The 18,051-nt window shown below is 44.0% G+C and overlaps 1 protein-coding gene across 1 annotated transcript in view; it reads left to right on the plus strand.

Annotated features, from left to right (window-relative positions):
* CABLES1 (Cdk5 and Abl enzyme substrate 1) overlaps positions 1-18,051 on the plus strand; it is a 72,716-nt gene that overhangs the window by 31,210 nt on the left and 23,455 nt on the right. The window contains exons 2-4 of the mRNA XM_086740719.1: positions 2,045-2,116; positions 4,398-4,490; positions 11,678-11,755. Coding sequence (XP_086596845.1) covers positions 2,045-2,116; positions 4,398-4,490; positions 11,678-11,755 — 243 coding nt within the window. The remainder of the gene's footprint in view (positions 1-2,044; positions 2,117-4,397; positions 4,491-11,677; positions 11,756-18,051) is intronic.

Below are 18,051 nucleotides of genomic sequence, written 5' to 3' on the forward strand. Positions count from 1 at the left end.
GGAGGGTTGCAGTGGCGGCTGGAATAGTTTGATAAATTTAATACGAAGACCGTCGCAAGGCTGTACTGTTGTTTATCTCTCTAACGACACGTGAAGTATACTTTTGGTGTGGTAACACCGCGAGATGGGAGGGTACCATCATTTAAGTGTGTTATTAAGCTACTGATGTATAAAGAGGTATAAAAAAGCAACAGCTATCATCTGCTATGTCAGTGGTGTTGCTAGTTGAAATGTCCAACTTTTGTTTATGGACCAGTGTAACTGAAAATGGAGGGAGAGCTCCTCCTGATCTGAATTTCTCCCCATCTCTGTGTCCTCTGACTGTGGATGGAGCCGAGGGAGCACCCGTGGGCGCAGGAGGCAGATATTTGGTCTCTTCTTCCTTGTCTATGCCAGCAAGTTCAGCACACCTTGAAATGCAGACTTTATTTTTTTCTTAGCATTTTGAAGATGTATCCTGTCTTGTACCAGATCTTCTAAAATTCTAGTTTAGACAAAGCCTGAGGGGAATTAGGTTTGCATATTTTCCTAAGAGGATTACGCTTCACACTTAGTTGCTCTAGAAGTTGTTTGAGGGTTTTTTAATGATTTTCTAAGTACACAGAAAAGCCACATCCACATTCAAATTGTCCTGAAATTTGTTGTCTGGTGGTTAGTGAAAGAAATCTGGTGTTTGAACTAGTAGTAAACTGAATCACTGAACCTCAGAGTTACTTTGAACTGAAAGACATTTTGGTAATCAGATTTGCAGCATGGCTGCAGAACAGTTGTGGCAGCACAACTGGAAGGTCTAGCAAATTGCAAGAAGGATTAGAAACTGCTTACACTGGCATCAGAGAAAACAATTTATTGTGAACATACAACCCAGGAATAAATTAATGAGCACGCTTCCAAGCACGGGGGTGTGCGTAACACATTGAGATTCTGGAAACCCGTTTCTTGCAGATCAAGGGAGTAAGGCAGCTTGGTGGGAAGGATATTAAGGTAATTGGGGGAAAAAATAATGATAGTCTATGAGGACTTTTATAATTTAAGGTCATAATCTTGAGATCACTGGCCAGGTACTGTACACCTCAGCAGTGGCCCCTGGGAGGGATGGGTGCTGATGCTCCTTTGCTCTGCTGGCTGTCACAGCTGCTTAACACCCACCGATGGGGTCATTTTGATGATTGCCAGCTTAATTTTTCATTATGTGCCTGCAGGTGGGCTGTATCTTCTACATTTTTTTTTTTTTTGTATTTGCGGTGGTTTTTGGAGGGCAGGGTGCAGCTCCTCGTTCTGTGCTGCCATTGGGGTGTTTGGAGGTTGTGCAGCAGCAATGGCTGTTAAAACCAAGCTGGTACCAGAACAGTCAAAAAACTTGAAATGCTAAGATTTGCTTACTTCATTTCACTGAAGGTGGAGGAGGGATTTGACTCAGCCTTAGGAAACTGGCTTAAAACAGGACTAAACTCATCTGTGCGTCTCTGAGAGGTGGTCAGAGCTCCCTTTTAAGCTGCTGGTTTGTGTCCAGTGCTGCTGTCTCCATCCTGTTTCGCCCCTCTTCAGTCACTCCTCACAGGAGCGATGAGATGGACATCCCTGAGAAATGAGTGGCATTTGTTTGGTAGAAAGGGCAAGGGGCAGCAAGAAGTATCCCCTGTGGCAGTGTGAATGACAGGCAGTCTCTGTAGATCTATGTCTGTGTTATTTTGTCAAAAAACTGTACTTGTAGTGTGGCAAACTGTACTACAGGAAATGTGGGACTGGTGTTACGTGGGTGTTAAACCCTTGAAGGAATGAAAACATGAAAGCACAAACTGAGGAGGAGCTGTTGGGAAGTTTCAGCCTCTGTTTTGCTATAGAAGCTTGTATGGAGTAAGTTTGCTTCTGGTTGGGATCAAATGGATTTAGGAAGGGAAGCAGAACAGAACAAAATCAATTAATACCCAAAGGTATGGCTCAGCTGGTGAACGGCAGTTTGTCAGCTTTACTAAATAACAGCTCTGAGGACTTTCACGCCCTCTAACCCCTGGTGATCTTTTGTGTTCTGTTTTCTCTGCAGACGCCGGCTGATCTCCCAGCGATCTTCTCTGGAGACTCTGGAGGACATTGAGGAAAATGCCCCACTGCGGAGGTCATTTTATTTACTCTCTCTCTGGTTATTTGTCTGTAAGGCAGGCGCACGTACAGGCTTGCTGTCCCTGCGCGCGTTGGAAAGTAGCTGGGTGTTCAGGTCAAGATGTCCTTCGTAGAGGGTAAAGTGAAACCTCACACACCCTGCAAGGTGGTAGATGACATGAATTACACATTCCCTGGCTTCAGGTTATTAAATAAAAAGTCAGTATTTAAATAAAATGTCAGGAAATAAAAAGTCAGATTTGATTAATAGAGAAGTTTAGTTGTTGCTAACAGGAATGACTAGCCTCTAATGTAGTACCTTTAAAAACTAAGTAGAGCTGCTTTAATAAAGTAAAATTTTGAAGCCTAGTATTTTTAGTATTATTATTTTAAATGGATTTTTATTATTTGATCTCTTGGCATATGCAATCTTATTTCGATAACCAGCATTACTACCTTTCTGTGTTGGCTGGTAGTTCTGTCACTGCTGCCTCACTCATAAATCTGCCACCATCCTTATTATATCAGCAGCTCCAGTGCGGATTTATTTCTGCATCTAGGAGGCCACAGCTTCTCTGGGGACTGCAGTAATTAGTCATTAGGCAATCCTCTGGAGTGATGGAAAATGGAGCAACTGCTTAACAGTTCACAACCGGGCTGATCAGTAATCTGACCGGTGCGTGGTATGCTTCCAGGTCAGCTGTTGGGCAAGGCAGCAGCTTAATTTTGAATGTCTCTTTATCTTGGGACTTGCAATTCAGCTGGTTTACATTGATATTTAGCCTATAGACTTGTTTATCCATATGCAGATGGGCTGTCTCTCCCCACCTCGAAGCAAAGACTTTAATAGCAGAGGCTGTATCAACTGGCCTACTACCAAGGCTTGATTATTTTTACCAAGCTTATTGTTGAATGCTTACCAGCATGTTATGAAGCGTTCTCATAAATGATTCAAACACGTGTAATTGGCAAAAGATGTAAACAAAGTATGTTTTGCGAGATAGTATATTTGCTTGCTAATTTGCAGGGTTATTGGTAGAACCTCTCTTTTGGTGGTATTTTCCCGTGAAGAGCTAACAAGGCTAATTGCAACCAGAGAGTGAGAGATTCTCGAAGATTTTACTACCAGGAGTAGGCAGAAATGGCAAAGTGATGGAGTCCCCCTCTCTGGGGTCTACCCGTGCAGGGTGGTGGTACTTGGGTACAACGATGGGGACTGGCAGTCCTTGGTGGCTTGGGACTGGTGATCTGTGGTTTCAGTCCGAAAAAAGGATCTCTCAGGGCTGGGAAGCTGCTGAACTCCACCTATGCATTGGGGAGGATGGGAAAAATAGCTTAGAGGGGGCTCAGCACAGAGGGACTGTGCTGGTCCTATGCGCCGGTGGAGGGTACCTGTCCCTTAGCTCCTGCGGAGGGTGCAGCGGCTGCAGTCCAGCAGCCTTGGCCATGCAGCGAGCGCAGGAGTTATCTCCGGTGCCTGCACGCCGTGCTGTGCCTTGCAATAAAACAGCACTGAGATGAAACAGAGAAAGCTTTCACATGCCTTGTGGTTTCAGCTGACTAAAAAGAGCAAGATTGGAAGGGGGGAAGTATTGCTGTTTGTCTCATTTCTCCTCCCTCTGGCAATTTCTTTCTCTAACTGCAATTTAAAAAGTGCGTTCAGATGTAAAATAGATTTAAGGATTAATGTTTTGAAGAAAGACTTTTTTTTTCCTGAGGTAGTTTATGTTATTTTCAGTTGTTTTGTATGCTGTCAGGAGTGTGAAAAGTAATACTTAGAGTTAAAAGCGAATAGGAATTATCCTTGCAAATGAGAGACTTTAAATCTTTCTAAAATTAAAACAAGAGAGAACTTTTTTCCATAGCTCCTTTAGCTGAGGAGGATACAAAAGTGCGGGTGTTGATGTGAAGAGGAATTAAATCACATATTTGCCAGATTTTGGTTTGTTTTGATTTTTTTTTATTCCTCTGAAAACTTGGGCTAAGCTGTCACGGCAGATTACAGGAAGTTTTATTTTGCTGAGATTTTTTTTGTGGTGTGTTTTTTTTGCATGAAGGGAGGGGTGGTGGTGCCTTTTCTTATTATTACTTTAAATATATATTTTTTTTTTATTTGAGCTGTCACGTTTCCAGACTTATTGTCTTTATTGTTGTTGCTGATTCCTAACACAGGGTGACTTGAATCATTTGTCTCGTCTTTCCTTCCTGCCTTTGTGTAGACTTCTTGGCCATACAGCAGGGAACTGAGTACTTTTTTTTTTTTTTCTCCCCCTCCCCACAACTGATTTATTTTTCAGATGTCGGACACTCTCAGGATCACCCAGACCAAAGAACTTTAAGAAGGTTCATTTTATCAAGAACATGCGGCAACACGATACCAGAAACGGCAGGTACTGTGCATCCAAACGCTGCTTCTGCAAAGGCAATCCATGGGGCTCAAGGGAGAGGGCAGGGTCAGCATCCCCATGCAAGAACACGGCGTGCTGGTGCCGTTTACCGCATACTACATACATAGCAATGGCCTTTAAAGTAGTCTGTGACGGTGCAGGCTGCAGTGCACACTCCTTTCTCAGGTGAAATATGAGTCAATGGAAGTGCTGGCCCCTGGATTTTTAAGACCTGTGTCTCCATACAAGTAACTTGGGTAAAATGAGAATCAGCTGGAGTAAACTAAGCATAATCTGGTTGTGTTTCTTCAATGTACCAGGTGCTAAGTATGAGAGGGGCACATGGCCAAACCTGCCTGGAGCAAGTTTAGCAATGGCTGAATGACATTTCGACATCCATGGGTGTAAGGGTGGGCGTCAAGCTAGCTGGGTTGTCAGGGCTGCCTGAGGCTTACCAGACAAGTGACTCAAGAAAAACAGCTTCAGGGAAAAGTATTAAGATTGTCCTGAGTTTTACAAGATAAATTATAAATGTGACAGATCCCGATCGCACCGCTGTGTCCTCCTGGATGCAAAGTGCTCATTGGTAAATGCGCAGCTGGGAATGTCGCAAAGTGAGGGGTGGGATCCTTGTTTTTGGGGCAGAGGCAGGCAGAGAGGCTCCCGGGGGTATGCGCAGCTATGGCCACAGCACACCTCAAGCCGGGGCATGCACTGCCTGGATTATGGCCTTAGGCACTGGTGGGACCTGTATAGCAGCGATCGGCCAGGACTTCCCTTACCGCAAAGGCACAGTACCTGTCATGGTGTTCCTATCAGTGAAATAGGTTCTTTATTGCAGTATCATGGCCTCAGGTTGCGGCAGGGGAGGTTTAGGTTGGGTATTAGGAAACACTTATTTACTGAAAGAGCAATCAGGCACTGGAACAGGCTCCCCAAGGAAGCAGTGGAGTCACCGTCTCTGGAGGTGTTCAAAGAACGTGTAGACGTGGCACTTCAGGACATGGTTTAGTAGGCATGGTGGTGTTAGGTTCAAGGTTGGACTTGATGATCTTGGAGGTCTTTTCCAACCTTAAAGATTCTATGATTGTATGATCATCCAGCTCAGAAGTGAAACTAGCATCTCCCTAATTATGAAGATGACACCTACCCTCTCTTTTTTTCCCAAGAGAATTTCCCCATATGCCTCATGATTTTATTCTTGTCCTTCCAAACCCAAATAGGTTTGAAATAGGCTAGCTCAAAGGATTGCTTATAGACTAAACCATCCCACTGAGAGGTGACCCTTGCGCATGTCTGTTCTCATACAACTGCCCTGGGTGAGAACTACGTATGTTCCTGTGGACTGATACGTGCACATAGCCTGTGGTTTCCATCAAACATGGAACCAGGACAATACAAATTCTGACGTTACGTTGAACCACAGGTTTTATTAATTGAATTCTGGTAGGTGTTTGGCTCAAGCAAAATTTTCTTCACATTTATTCTCACATGTACAATTAATTGCAGTGAAAGGTAGTAATCAACATAAATATTGCAGAAGGTGGCTCTGAGAGATGACAGCTTTTTAAAAAGAAGTTTTGTAGCAAACACACGTGCAGAACTGTTGACTATTGTCCGACTAGCAGCTGATTATTGTCTTTAGAACAATACATGTGGAATCAAAAGCTGAAAAGCAGCCCTTTAATTTCAGTCTGTTTTGTGCATAAATAGATGTATGTTCTGGGAATTTCTTACAGCAAAAAAATACTTATTCATAAAGTATTATGCGAATTCCACAGAGAACAAGTAATTTCTGAGATTGATATATAAAATATGTGCATAAACGTGATAGAAATAGTACCTGCAAAAAAAAAATATTTGTAAACTCTTTTCTCTATGTTCTGCATAAAAGTGTTTGGAGGATATATGCAGCATTTTATCTTAATTCATAGATCAGTCATTATGTCTGATAATATAACTGAATATTTTTCTTGCTAAGAAAACAGTGAGTAAGCCTCTGTTATTCAACTGGCGTCTTATCTTTATCAGCAGACACAGTTTTCCAGAATATTTCCATAATAATAATGAAGATCTCTTTATCGAGAATACAGATGCAATAAGAGTAAGATACACGGTTTTGGAAATGCTTTTCATCCTGTATACAAAGAGCCACGGGGATGGTAGCTAAAAATGAAACGCAAAGTCAACGCTTTGTGTCACCCGTAAGGCCAGCTGGATCTAGCAGTAAGTTCTCTGCACCCGTACCCTGGTTTTCCAAGGGGTGCGGATGCTGTTGCAGTCACTGAAGTTAATCGGGCATCCAAGCATTCTGGATGAAAATGACCTCGGAGAAGTCAGGTGGATCTGCTTTATGTGTTCATCCTAAAATAACAGTTTCTACGTACCTTAAGACATTTAAAGCAGGTATCCTCACCAGTTCCATGTGACGTGGAGGGGCACAGATATTGCAATGGATAGAAAACCCTCCTTGGGCTCCTTCCTGTGCCCAGGACCTTGTGCCAGGCGGCTTGTGCGTAGGACACAGGTGCAGAGCTGGGCTCTCTAAGCTCTCTCCTAAACCCCTGACCCTTCTGTCACAGCATGACAGCCTTTCACTTAACTTGAGGCACCCAGCTTTGAAAACATCACCACAGAATGTATATTTGAGTGTTGAGTTTGATAGCTGGGCTTTTAAGTAGCTAGTGCTTTCAGTGTTTCTCTGGTGTGTGACTGTGAGTGTCACAGCAAAGAAAACCGCAGCGTGGATCATAGCTTGGGGCTCATTTCTCTGCTAGCAAACTGCCCTTATTTGTGGCTCTCCACCTGTGAACTGAGTTGTCTTTGTCCTGCGCCCAGGAGAGCTCTTCCCCTCTCAGCCCCCTGGGATGATACAAGCTGAGCGAGGATGCTCTTGGTCCAGCCTCCAGCAAGGCAGGACTGGCTGTGGTTAAAATAAGAGTTCAGTTATTTCAGCACAGAGAAAAACCACCTGTACACAGACTGCAGCTTATCTGCATGTCCTTGTAAAGCTTCCTGGTAATGGTTTTGTGCACTGGTTAAACCGGTTTCTTTGGATTTGTAGGACTTGGCTTATTAAAGGATCTGGAAAATTAGGTTTCCTAGACTATTATCAAAGCAGTCTTGTAGAATAACACGCATTAAATTTTCCCATTAAAGGACAAAGACAAGTCAACCCTAACATACAGGTTAGCAAAGGTAGCCACCAGCATGTGGTTTCACCCACTTTACCTCACAGATTTATTGGTGGTATCTTCCATAAACTGTGAAGCAGAAGATTTCCTATCTAGCAGAAACAGGCCACCAAAATGGCCACCTGAGCCAGCTGAACAAACAGTTCATGGTGGGAATGGGATAAGAACATTTCTGGAGTCATCCTGTGTAGCAGATACAAAAGCAGTAAAACAATGTTCCTCTCCCACCCCCATGTTATTGCTTTCTCAGTTTTTTTGTCAATATAGCTACAGTTCCATGCCAAGGCCAAACAGCATCTGTAAGATGTGAAAAGTCTGGTTTGCTGCCCTTGTAATTGTGGAAAGGCACATATATGCACTCTGAGAGTTTGGCTATTTGCAGTGTCCTCACTCTTCATTATTACTCTCAGCCACCTTCCGACAGCTCCAACTTGAGCTTGGGAAACTCCAAAATGATGTCTGCCACCTAGACAGCATCCATGGTTTCCGTGTTCACCTTGGCATGCAGGGCAGCGAAGCCCTGGTACTCAAACATCATCAGTCAGGTATGAGAGAAGAGGCTGCAATATTCTGTGTGCGTATGGTACATGTGATGTATGTCCCATTGCCTGATCACAGCCTTTTGGTGCAACACAATCAAACCTAGACAGATGCTAAAGAAAACAGACATTATACTTCCTCAAGTCAAGCAAATTACCGATTCTGTTGAGAGCCTTGTGCTCAATAAGTTTTTGTAGTTTCGTAGCATACACTTCATTAAAGAAATTAGAAGACAAGCTTTTACAGTCTCAGACAGTTGCACATTGTCAGAGCTCTCTTGTAAAATAATGGTCGCTCTGAACCATAGTAATTAGTACAACTTCTTGGTGAAATGAGAGAATTTGAGAGTGAAAACCTGTTAATGAAGTAATTTTAGACATGTCTAGGTGACGTGATGACAGTCAAGGCATGTAAATGCACTCTGACTGAAGCTGCTTCTGATGTCAGCGATAGCTCATTCAGAGCTGCACAGGATTGTAGACACCCTTTGTTGAAGAGTTGACATCCAGGAAAATGTTTTTCTCTCTTAACAATAATTCAGTTTTCTTGAACAGCAATGGGCTTCCACCACACCTTCTTCTCCAAAACATACTTTGTGACAAGTTCCTGGACTTTCTGCTCCAGCAAACCATTGCCAGCCCTCAGAATTATTTTATTTTATTTTATTTTATTTTCCACGCATATCATCAGACCTCTAAGTAAAATGCCTTTTTATCCCTCCGTGATGAGCTTCTGACCACTCACTCCCTGCTTCTCTTCCAGTCCAGCTCCTCAGGCTGTTTTGCACCAAACTCCTCCAGCAGCTCTGCAGATGAGGTTTTGTGGCATCCTGGCAGTGGAGGCTGTGGACTCCTATCCCGCTCTGCCTGGGAGATCTTTATGTAAAGAAGGTCCCTCTGTTTATGGAAAGAGAGGCAATACTTGGGTCCCAAGGGAAAGAAATCTGAAAAAACAGAGGCTGGGCTGGTGCTTTTTGTTTCCTTTCTGCTCTGATTCCTTCTGATACACTTCTCACTGTGGTAACTTCTCACTGTTGTCTCTGCTTGTGGATGTGGAAGCACCAGTTTGTTTTTTCTAAAGTATTAAGAGCTGGGTTTTTTTTTAGGGAGATGTAGGGCGTTTGTGGAAGAGCTGTGTTTCAAAAAGAACCCAGAGGAAGTAGGGGGGAATATGCTTAGCGGGTACTGTGGTTTTCCGAATTCAAAGATGCTTTCTGATGTCAGCTTGGAAATCAGTGCCAAGTTTCATGCATCAGCAAAGAAGGCTTCCAGTGAACAAGCAAGCTGTTGTGAGTAGCAACCATTCAGCAATAAGCAGTGGCAAGCACAAAATTAATCATATGACAGGGGTTTTTTTGCTTGTGGATTGCCTTAAATGTGAAAAAATATTCTCCCCTGCTTTATAACTTACTGCTGCACCATGAAACCATCTTATAGGATCTGAGGTGTTTACCATAGGTAAGGAGTTATAGCATTCAGACAAACAATGAAATCATACTTTTATCTGCTGCAGGAGAACTTCCTAATGTTGTGTGTGTTTTTATTATGAGAAACTCTCCTTTATTAAAGGGTAAATACTACTTTGCTTTTAAACATGCTTTTAAGGAAGAAAATAGGATTGCTGTAACAGAATGATCCAGGAGAAAGAAAATTGATCATTCTGCATTTTTCCAGGCATTACAGGCAGCAGCTCTCTTGCGTATCTAAATCTTTTCCAAGAATGATTACTAAGCTGGTCCCTTAAGGAAACAGTGTTTTAATAACAGCGTAACTGGTGTGAGATTTGTAGGTGCATATTGTAGTTTGTAAATATGGACAATAAATCACAAAAGAGCTTGCTAGGGTTTGTTGTTGAGCTTTGACTAGTGTAGACCAAAGAATGAAAAATCTGGATGAAATCCACACATACAGATCTGTGGCACACAACGTCAGAAAAATCAATGTTGGAGAGCAGAGCGAGGAAGTGCAATGGCCTTGACAACCAACCTAGCAGTAGTCCCAGCGTTTGGACGACAGGTGGAGATTTTTAGAAAAGTAAAACCTCAGCAAATTCTAACACTAATCGGATTAGAAGATGGCACAAATTGCCATCACTGTGTCTTAGAGGAATTTGAAGGGATGCATCCTGTTGGCCAGCTTTAGAGAGAAGAAGGAGTCTTTTTCATTGTATGTTGTACAATTGTACAATTGTCATTGTCCTGGAGGTAATAAGGAAAGAGGGTATATTTATAAACAATCAGTTGTTTATTGGCATCTTAGACCTTGATCAAGCTTCTCTTGGCTTCTTGCCAATCTGCATTTCCCAAAACTATAATTACATAGCTACCAGCAGTTTTATGGAAAGCAGGTCTTGACTTTAAGGTGGTTTTGATGTTGCTTAATGATATGTCAGAGCTTGATGGCTATAGGTAATAGTGTGGCTGTAAAACAGGTAGGTTCTTCTAAGACATTTGATGTCATGCCACACAGTGACTTGACAGATGATGCCAAGATTTGCAGGCTGGTTAAAAATACGAGGCATTTGCTGTAAGAGCGGCCTGGATTCTGAGATAAGCTCTGTGCAGGCAGATAATGTATGCTTTCATGTAGCCAAATCTTGAGCTTCCTGCCTGTAAGGAGTGAAGCAAGCCATGCTTACAGGAGGAGGGATCAGGCCCTGACAGTTAGTGACAGATAGACTTGGTGACAGAGGCTGACGGGTCGTCAGGGCTAGACACTGATCTTAAAGGTAAGGCTGACGATGACGATTATATCTGCCATCTGTGCAACTGCTGAGGCAATGATGCTGCCCAGACCAAGAAGGGTGATGGGAACAAACTGGAGAAGATTCAAGGAGGAATCTGGAAAACAGTGAAAGGATCTGAAGGCTTATGATAATCGCAAACTTTGACTTCATCCATGAATCAGGCTATTTCAGGAACAGGAAGCTGAAAGTCAAGGGAGTCCTTTGGTTTGGCAGAGAAAGCTCATGACCAGCAGCTGGAGGTTCTTGTCAGATAAAGGCAGACTCCAAGTCAGCCACAGAGTTGTGGTGTGTACCACAGGTGGTTGTCAGCGTCTGTCACCTGGTTGCTGTGGGATTTGTCTGTTTAGTTTCAGCCATAGTGGGGAATTGTCAGAATGGCTCCTTGTCTCTCTGGGGGGACTCCTTTCATTAGAAGAACACCTATCCTGACTTCCAGGTGAGGTATCCAATATAGTCTTCCTAGAAAGCCTGTAGAGGGAATGGGACTCCACTACTTATTCGCTGTGTAATGTACGCACAGGCTTCAGCACTTCTGTAAAGACTCAGTAGCGCGATACCCTACCTGTGAGATAAAAACAAGAGGGAGAAATAATCCAGGATGGAAGTTTTATGATTACAAATTCCTCAATGGTAATATCTGTTGCTTTGCTTATTGTGCTGGGATTTTTAAATTTTAGTCTTTGATTTCTTTTATTTTCTTTTATATTTTAGAATAGTCCTTATCAGCAGCAGAAGATCCTTCTGTAGCATATTTTCAGTGCTGCCATATCGAGACTGTACCCAAGTCGGGTATGTATATCTATACATGTATTACATAGTCTTTCTGGGCCTGCATGTAGACTTATAATGGACAACAGCATGATGGAGGTTAATGCTTTTACGTATCTGCTCTGAGGAGCGATAAATGCACTTAGACATATTTGCCTTTTGGAACATCACCAGGTTAAAACTACGGCTCTCAGTCACCAGGTTGTTTATATGTGTTGTGGTATCTTGGATTATTAAACTGGAGAAAACTCCCCTCCTGAAATCAGTGTTCTTGAAAAATGTACTGTTTTTATTGTTTCTTCTGACCTCACTCATCTTTGACAAAAGAAGAACTTTTAGACAGCACGATTTTTATTTTATAAGCAGTCTTAGCTTTCTCATTCTCCCACGCAAACATGGTGCTGCTGTATCTAGATTTCCAGAACTATAGAGAAATATTTGGATTTAAACATAATACCTTTTTATTGTACATTTAGCTGTTGGTCAGATCATTCAGTGAGTGAAAACAGATTATTTTGGCCATAGTACCATACAGGTTCTTTGCTCCTGTAAGCAATGTCTGTGAAGCTGCCTTGCATCCCTCAACGTGCTGAAACACTAGACCTCTGATAGAAAAGTTTATTTGTATTGAAGCAGTTCTCCAAAGACTGAGAAAGCTTTTTGCTCTTCCACTGAAACTGTGGAAGTGGAAGAAACTGGATTTGGCTATGAGACATCGTCTGGCAGGCTCTGTGCCCCTAGGGCAGAGGAGTGAATCATAGTGACTGTGGCCACTCACTGGAGACCTGAGAGTTGCCTGTAGCTGGGGTCAGCTCAGTGCCTGCAAGGCATAAAATTTGGAGGATTTCAGTGTATCTTCAGCTGATACACTGAAATGTCTGTTCCTGGGCGAGATGTCCTAACTGGTTTAGGTTCTGCAGACATTAGTGAATGGTTTAGGAAAAGAAACAAAGTGTTGCAGGGAACCTTGGGCACATCTGAGTCTTTGGCAGAGGCGTTATCACGGGACATTCTGCTACCAATCGGCTCAGCCTTGGCCAGCAGTGGGTCCGCCCTAGGCCTGGCCAAGCCCACTGAACAAAGGGGAGCGACTTCTAGCAGTTTCCTACAGAAGCTACCACCTTAGGCCCCCCTCACTAAACAAAACCACGACAGAGGGTTTGAAAGAACCACAAATCATCTAGAGTCAAAATCATCCAGTGCAAAAAGATTGGCTCATATTTTTCAGCCGTCTGTTCAGTTCCGGACGATTATTTGCCCCAAGCTACTTGTGCATCAGTAATTCAAAACAAAGGGAATACTTGCAGTACTGCGTCCAGCTCTGTAGTCTCCAACGTAAGAAGGACGTGGACCTGTTGGAGAGGGTCCAGAGGAGGGCCATGAAGATGATGAGAGGGCTGGGGCACCTCTCCTATGAGGACAGGCTGAGAGAGTTGGGGCTGTTCAGTCTGGAGAAGAGAAGGCTCTGGGGAGACCTTATAGCAGTTTTCCAGTACCTAAAGGGGACTTGTAAGAAGACTGTAGAGGGACTTTAGACAAGGGCATATAGTGATAGAATAAAGGGTAATGGCTTTAAACTCAAAGAGCATAGATGTAGATTGGACATAAGGAAGAAATTTTTTATGATGAGGGTGGTGGAACACTGGTATGGGTTGCCCAAAGAGATGGTGGATGCCTCATCCCTGGAAATGTTCAAGGCCAGGTTGGATGAGGCTCTGAGTAATTTGATCTGGTTGAAGATGTCCCTGTTCCTTGCAGGGGGGTTGGATGAAATGACCTTTAAAGGTCCTTTCCAACCCAAACTATTCTGTGATTCTGTGATTCTATGATTATTTTTAATGCACAAATGAAGGGAGACACCTTTGTAGGAGAGTTGACTTGCTCTCCTGTCTCTTGGAGTAACAAAACCACGACATTTGTCTTTCCTTAATTAAACTGGGATGACACATCAGGCAAATTCTTGACAGACTGGCAGCTTTGTTTGTTCTTCTTGGGTACACTGCTGTTCATTTATGGTCATTGCCCTATGGAAATTGCCTCTTTATTGAAAATTGAATATATTTTGAAATGTTGATGACTGGTTATACCTTCTAAATTGCAGCAGTAATGAGCCCAGCTGCAAACTGAAATATTATTTCAGCATGTGATGTCTTGTACCATGCTTACGCAGCAAGAAGGGCATGGGATGAGAAGGTAGCATGTGCCAGTACAAAACAATCCAGCCCTGTTTCCTTTGCTAAAAAACCAAGATTGAAAAAAAAAAAATGCCCTCTGTCTTTCTTCCAGAGCATCAGAGGAAGCGAGAAACAATTCAATGGCACCTCCTTCCAGGAACAGCTGGTGCAGAGAACAGATGAGGCAGTATAGCATAAACTATAGCCACTCTGTTAGAGCTGCACAGTGTTTTCTTACTTGTTTGCACATTTTGGATGTGTGGTAGGAGCAGGGAGAGACGCTGGTACCCTTTTTTAAGTACTGTAGTGACAGCACCCTTCAGCTTTGCTTTCTCTGAATCTCTGGATCGCTGATGTCTGTTCCTGGGCGAGATGTCCTAACTGGTTTAGGTTCTGCAGACATTAGTGAATGGTTTAGGAAAAGAAACAAAGTGTTGCAGGGAACTTGGGCACATCTGCAGTTAGACTAGTAAGCCCTGTCAGGAGAGCGAGGTGGATGTGTGCACAGGGGAGGCTGCTCCATGTGAGAGGAGCACATGGTGGAGCTGCTGCTGCTGCTGCTTCTCCACTCTGCTCCAACTCGTGGGCACTGCAACCAATGAGGAAATCTCTGGGTGCAGCTGTGTTTTGGGGAGGCTGCCAGCCCCACTGATATTGCAGGCAGCACAGAAGAGCTCTGCTGCATTGATGCTGACAGATCCACTTCAAAAAACGATGTGAATGGCAGTTCCTGTGGACACAGCCAGACTCTGCGTGTTTGGCCAGGGTGGATGGAGTGGCATCGCCCCTTACCAAGCAGGTGCAAGCGATGTACCTGAGGCTGTATCCCTTGCTTGTCCACCTTTCGTGCTGAGGCCAAGCTACAGTAGCAAGAACCCTCCCCAAGCCCCCAAACCTGTGTTTTTAAGTGGTTGTACAAAAACAAATGGAGGTCTGGGGGGTTGCAGGGAGGAGAGCTGTGGAAGTACATGAGGGGATGAAATTTGAGCTGTCCCTAGAATACCTTTCCCACATCCCGCTCCCTGGCAGCCGGGCAGCTGCTGGCTCACTGGAATGTGGCTGGCAGCAGGCTTTTGAAGGGAGACATAGTCCAGAGCAGCACAGAGGCTGCCAGTGATGAATGGTAGGTGTTGCTGCCTGCAGTTTCAGAAGGCCCATCTGGTGGTCCTTGTTGGGACTGAGAAGGAAGGACACTGTGTGCTGGGGGAATTCCTTTCTCTAGTTCTCTCTGTTAGGCTGAGGAGAAGTGAAAAGTATAAAGCCAAGAGTGACGTGGTGTGGAGAAAAAAGTCATGAACAGAAATAATCACGAGAATTTTCTGCCCTCAAAATTTTGTCCATATCTTGTATCTGGTGGAAATAGAATGCTTTAGCTGTGCTGCTTTTGTGCAAGGGAAAAGGGGAGAATTAAAACTAAATTGACAAAGATTATCTCCTTTATCTCCTACTAGAGTCGCTGAGAGGCAGGTACTTTTCTGGATCTGGGCCGTAATTCTCCTCTGTAGGTCTGGCTACGTTAAGATTGCCCACATCTTTGCTGGTGGCACGAGGACGAGCACAACTTCACCTGTTTCCGTGGGCAAGAGTAGGGTAATGGGCAGGACCAGAGCTTGCTTTTCTTCTCCCATCTAGACCACCAGAGCAGCTGTGAGAGCAGGCATAGCCAGACAAAAGCAACATAAAGAAGGCTGTACTGCAAGTCAGGAGCTGGAAGAGGTGCTGAGCATCTTGCCTGCTGGCTTCCCTTGGCCCCCAGCAACCTGCAGTGTTACAGCCCAAAGTCGTCAGACCCTGCGCAGGGTTTAGTGGTGGTTGAGGGCAGTGATGAGAGGGTTGCCCTGTGCTGAAAGCACTGTAACAGTGTTATTGCCTCTGCTATTAAATTAACAGACACACACACAAACTCTCATTATCATTACAGGCTGATCTGCAGAGGCAGATAGCACTGCAGGATCCAGCAACACTGATAATGTTGTCTGAATGCTTGGCTGTGATGATGCTTTTATGAAGTACAAAGCACCTCAGAGGTGAGGCAATTCAAGGGCTAGTGGTGGTACTGCAGGATCGGTTATGCAGTTACTACTCTTTTTTTTTTTCAGTGTATTAGAAATCTTCATGGCTAAAGGGTATTCATGATCTGAATTTTTCTGCTGAAAAAAGTCTTGCTCACCTGTTGTGGTAATGTTTGCAAAGAAAACACATGCATGAGGAGATGTAGCAGTGTACTGAACCTTTTTTACCATTGTGGAGAGACACTTGTGCTCTATAAAAATTGTTTCTCCTCTCCTTTCTCACCATTCACTGATGTTATACTATGGATCACGTCAAGACCACAGTATTCTTTAATAATAGTTAAAAATTTGAAGCATCATATGTAATGTTATGCTAATACTATTCTTCAAGTTCCTCTTTCTTACTTAAATACAATACTCCAAAAGATGGAAGAGCTACGTTGTGAACAGTATTGAAACTGGATTTCTGGCTCAGCATCCACTTTGTCTCCCTTGCAGGAGATGAGAATTAATCCCCGCCTAGTTCTGCAGATTGGCAGAAAATGGGAAGTAATGACGGTTATTGGAGGTGCGCCTCATGCAACCCCTCAGCTGCTGTAGCACACACCACCGTTGCCAAAGTTTGTCAGGGTGGAAGCTCACAGCAGATGGAGTTGAGCCTTCGTGCTGTTCCTCTTCCGGGACAGGGGGAGATGCCTCAGGTCACTAGGACATAGCTGCCCCACCACACACACACTCGGCATGTGGACATACACACGCGTGCTGGCCTGCTTTTGGCCCTCTGAGGGAATTCATTTCACGGCAGACCAAAGAGTGGAGCCGCTTGCAGATGGATTAAACAAGACTTGAAGGAGTTCTTAATTTGGAGATGGGCTCCAGATGGTTTGAGGTGAATTGGATTTCGGCCCTTTGAGCTAGGGATCAGACACAGTGGATATTAGCCATTTAGCCATTAGACATGTCGTGCTCCAGGTGCTAGGATCACTGCACGTGTCCCCATGGAGGAACTGTTACAGCTGGGCTCTCCCTTGCAGCCAGCTCAGGGAACATGGCTGTGGGTTTGTGCCCACCCCACTCCCCAGCAGAGTCTGTGCAAGGGTGCTCTGGGGACCCTCCCTGTGACCCTGGCTGGGAGGGAGGAGGACCAGGTTCAGCTCTACCTCCAGCTAGCTAGCCTGGAAAAGGCAAATTTCCTGGGCAGGGGGCAACGGGAACATGTTCTGCGTTGCTTACCTGCTCTTGGAGCTTCTCTAGGCACCACTTCTCCTTCCACTTCCAAGGAGACGGTGCAGCTCTGGCAGCCTGCATGGATGTTGTTGGAGTCACTCCATGTAACCTGCAGGACATGGCGGCCTGCAGAAAGGCTTTGCATGCTTGCAGCCAACTGAGCGCAATCCAGTTCGCATTAGCATTTTAAAGTGCCTAAGCATTTTAAAAAATGGCAATGGCAATGTATGTCTGTCACTGTTAGAGGTGCTATAAAGAAGGAAGAAGATACCGTATTGTCTTTCCCCCAGGAAGAGAAGGTAGTGCAGTTAGTTGGGTTTATAGTTCTGTTGTGTTGTGGTTTGTTTTTTTTTTTTTTCTTTTGGCATGCATCATTATGGTTTATAATTTAAAAACATGTTTTTAAAAAGGGACTTTTTAGGCTTGTTCTTGTTAATGGCAAAAACACTCACAGATTGAAATCATACCTATTCTAATGATATTTTATTTTGTGATGTTGTAAGAACCTTTGAAGAGCTTCCAAGTTCCTGTGAAGTCCTGCCCAGAAGGTGAATCTAGAGGACCTAGGGGAGGAGAAGAGCTGGTGGTGCTGGTGCTGCACAGATGTGGCACTGCAACACGGCTAGTCTTACCTTTGAGACTCACCGTGGCCAACTGGCATTGAGGCTGGAGGTGATGAGCTACAGGACAGAGAAATCCAGAGCATCGGATATTGCATGTCCTTATAAAACCAGGCAATTCACCTTATCTTTTATTCTTCATGGCAGTGAATTCATTAAGTGGTGAGAAACTTACCTGCAGTAGGCGTAGCTGCTGAATATTGCTCTCTTGACAAGAACATAGGTATTTATCTGACTAAACTTGCCTCCAGTTAAGGGAAATAATACAATATGAGTAATCGAAT

The sequence above is a fragment of the Chlamydotis macqueenii genome, chromosome 2 (genome assembly GCF_036417535.1).
Source record: "Chlamydotis macqueenii isolate bChlMac1 chromosome 2, bChlMac1.mat, whole genome shotgun sequence".
Lineage (NCBI taxonomy): Eukaryota > Metazoa > Chordata > Aves > Otidiformes > Otididae > Chlamydotis > Chlamydotis macqueenii.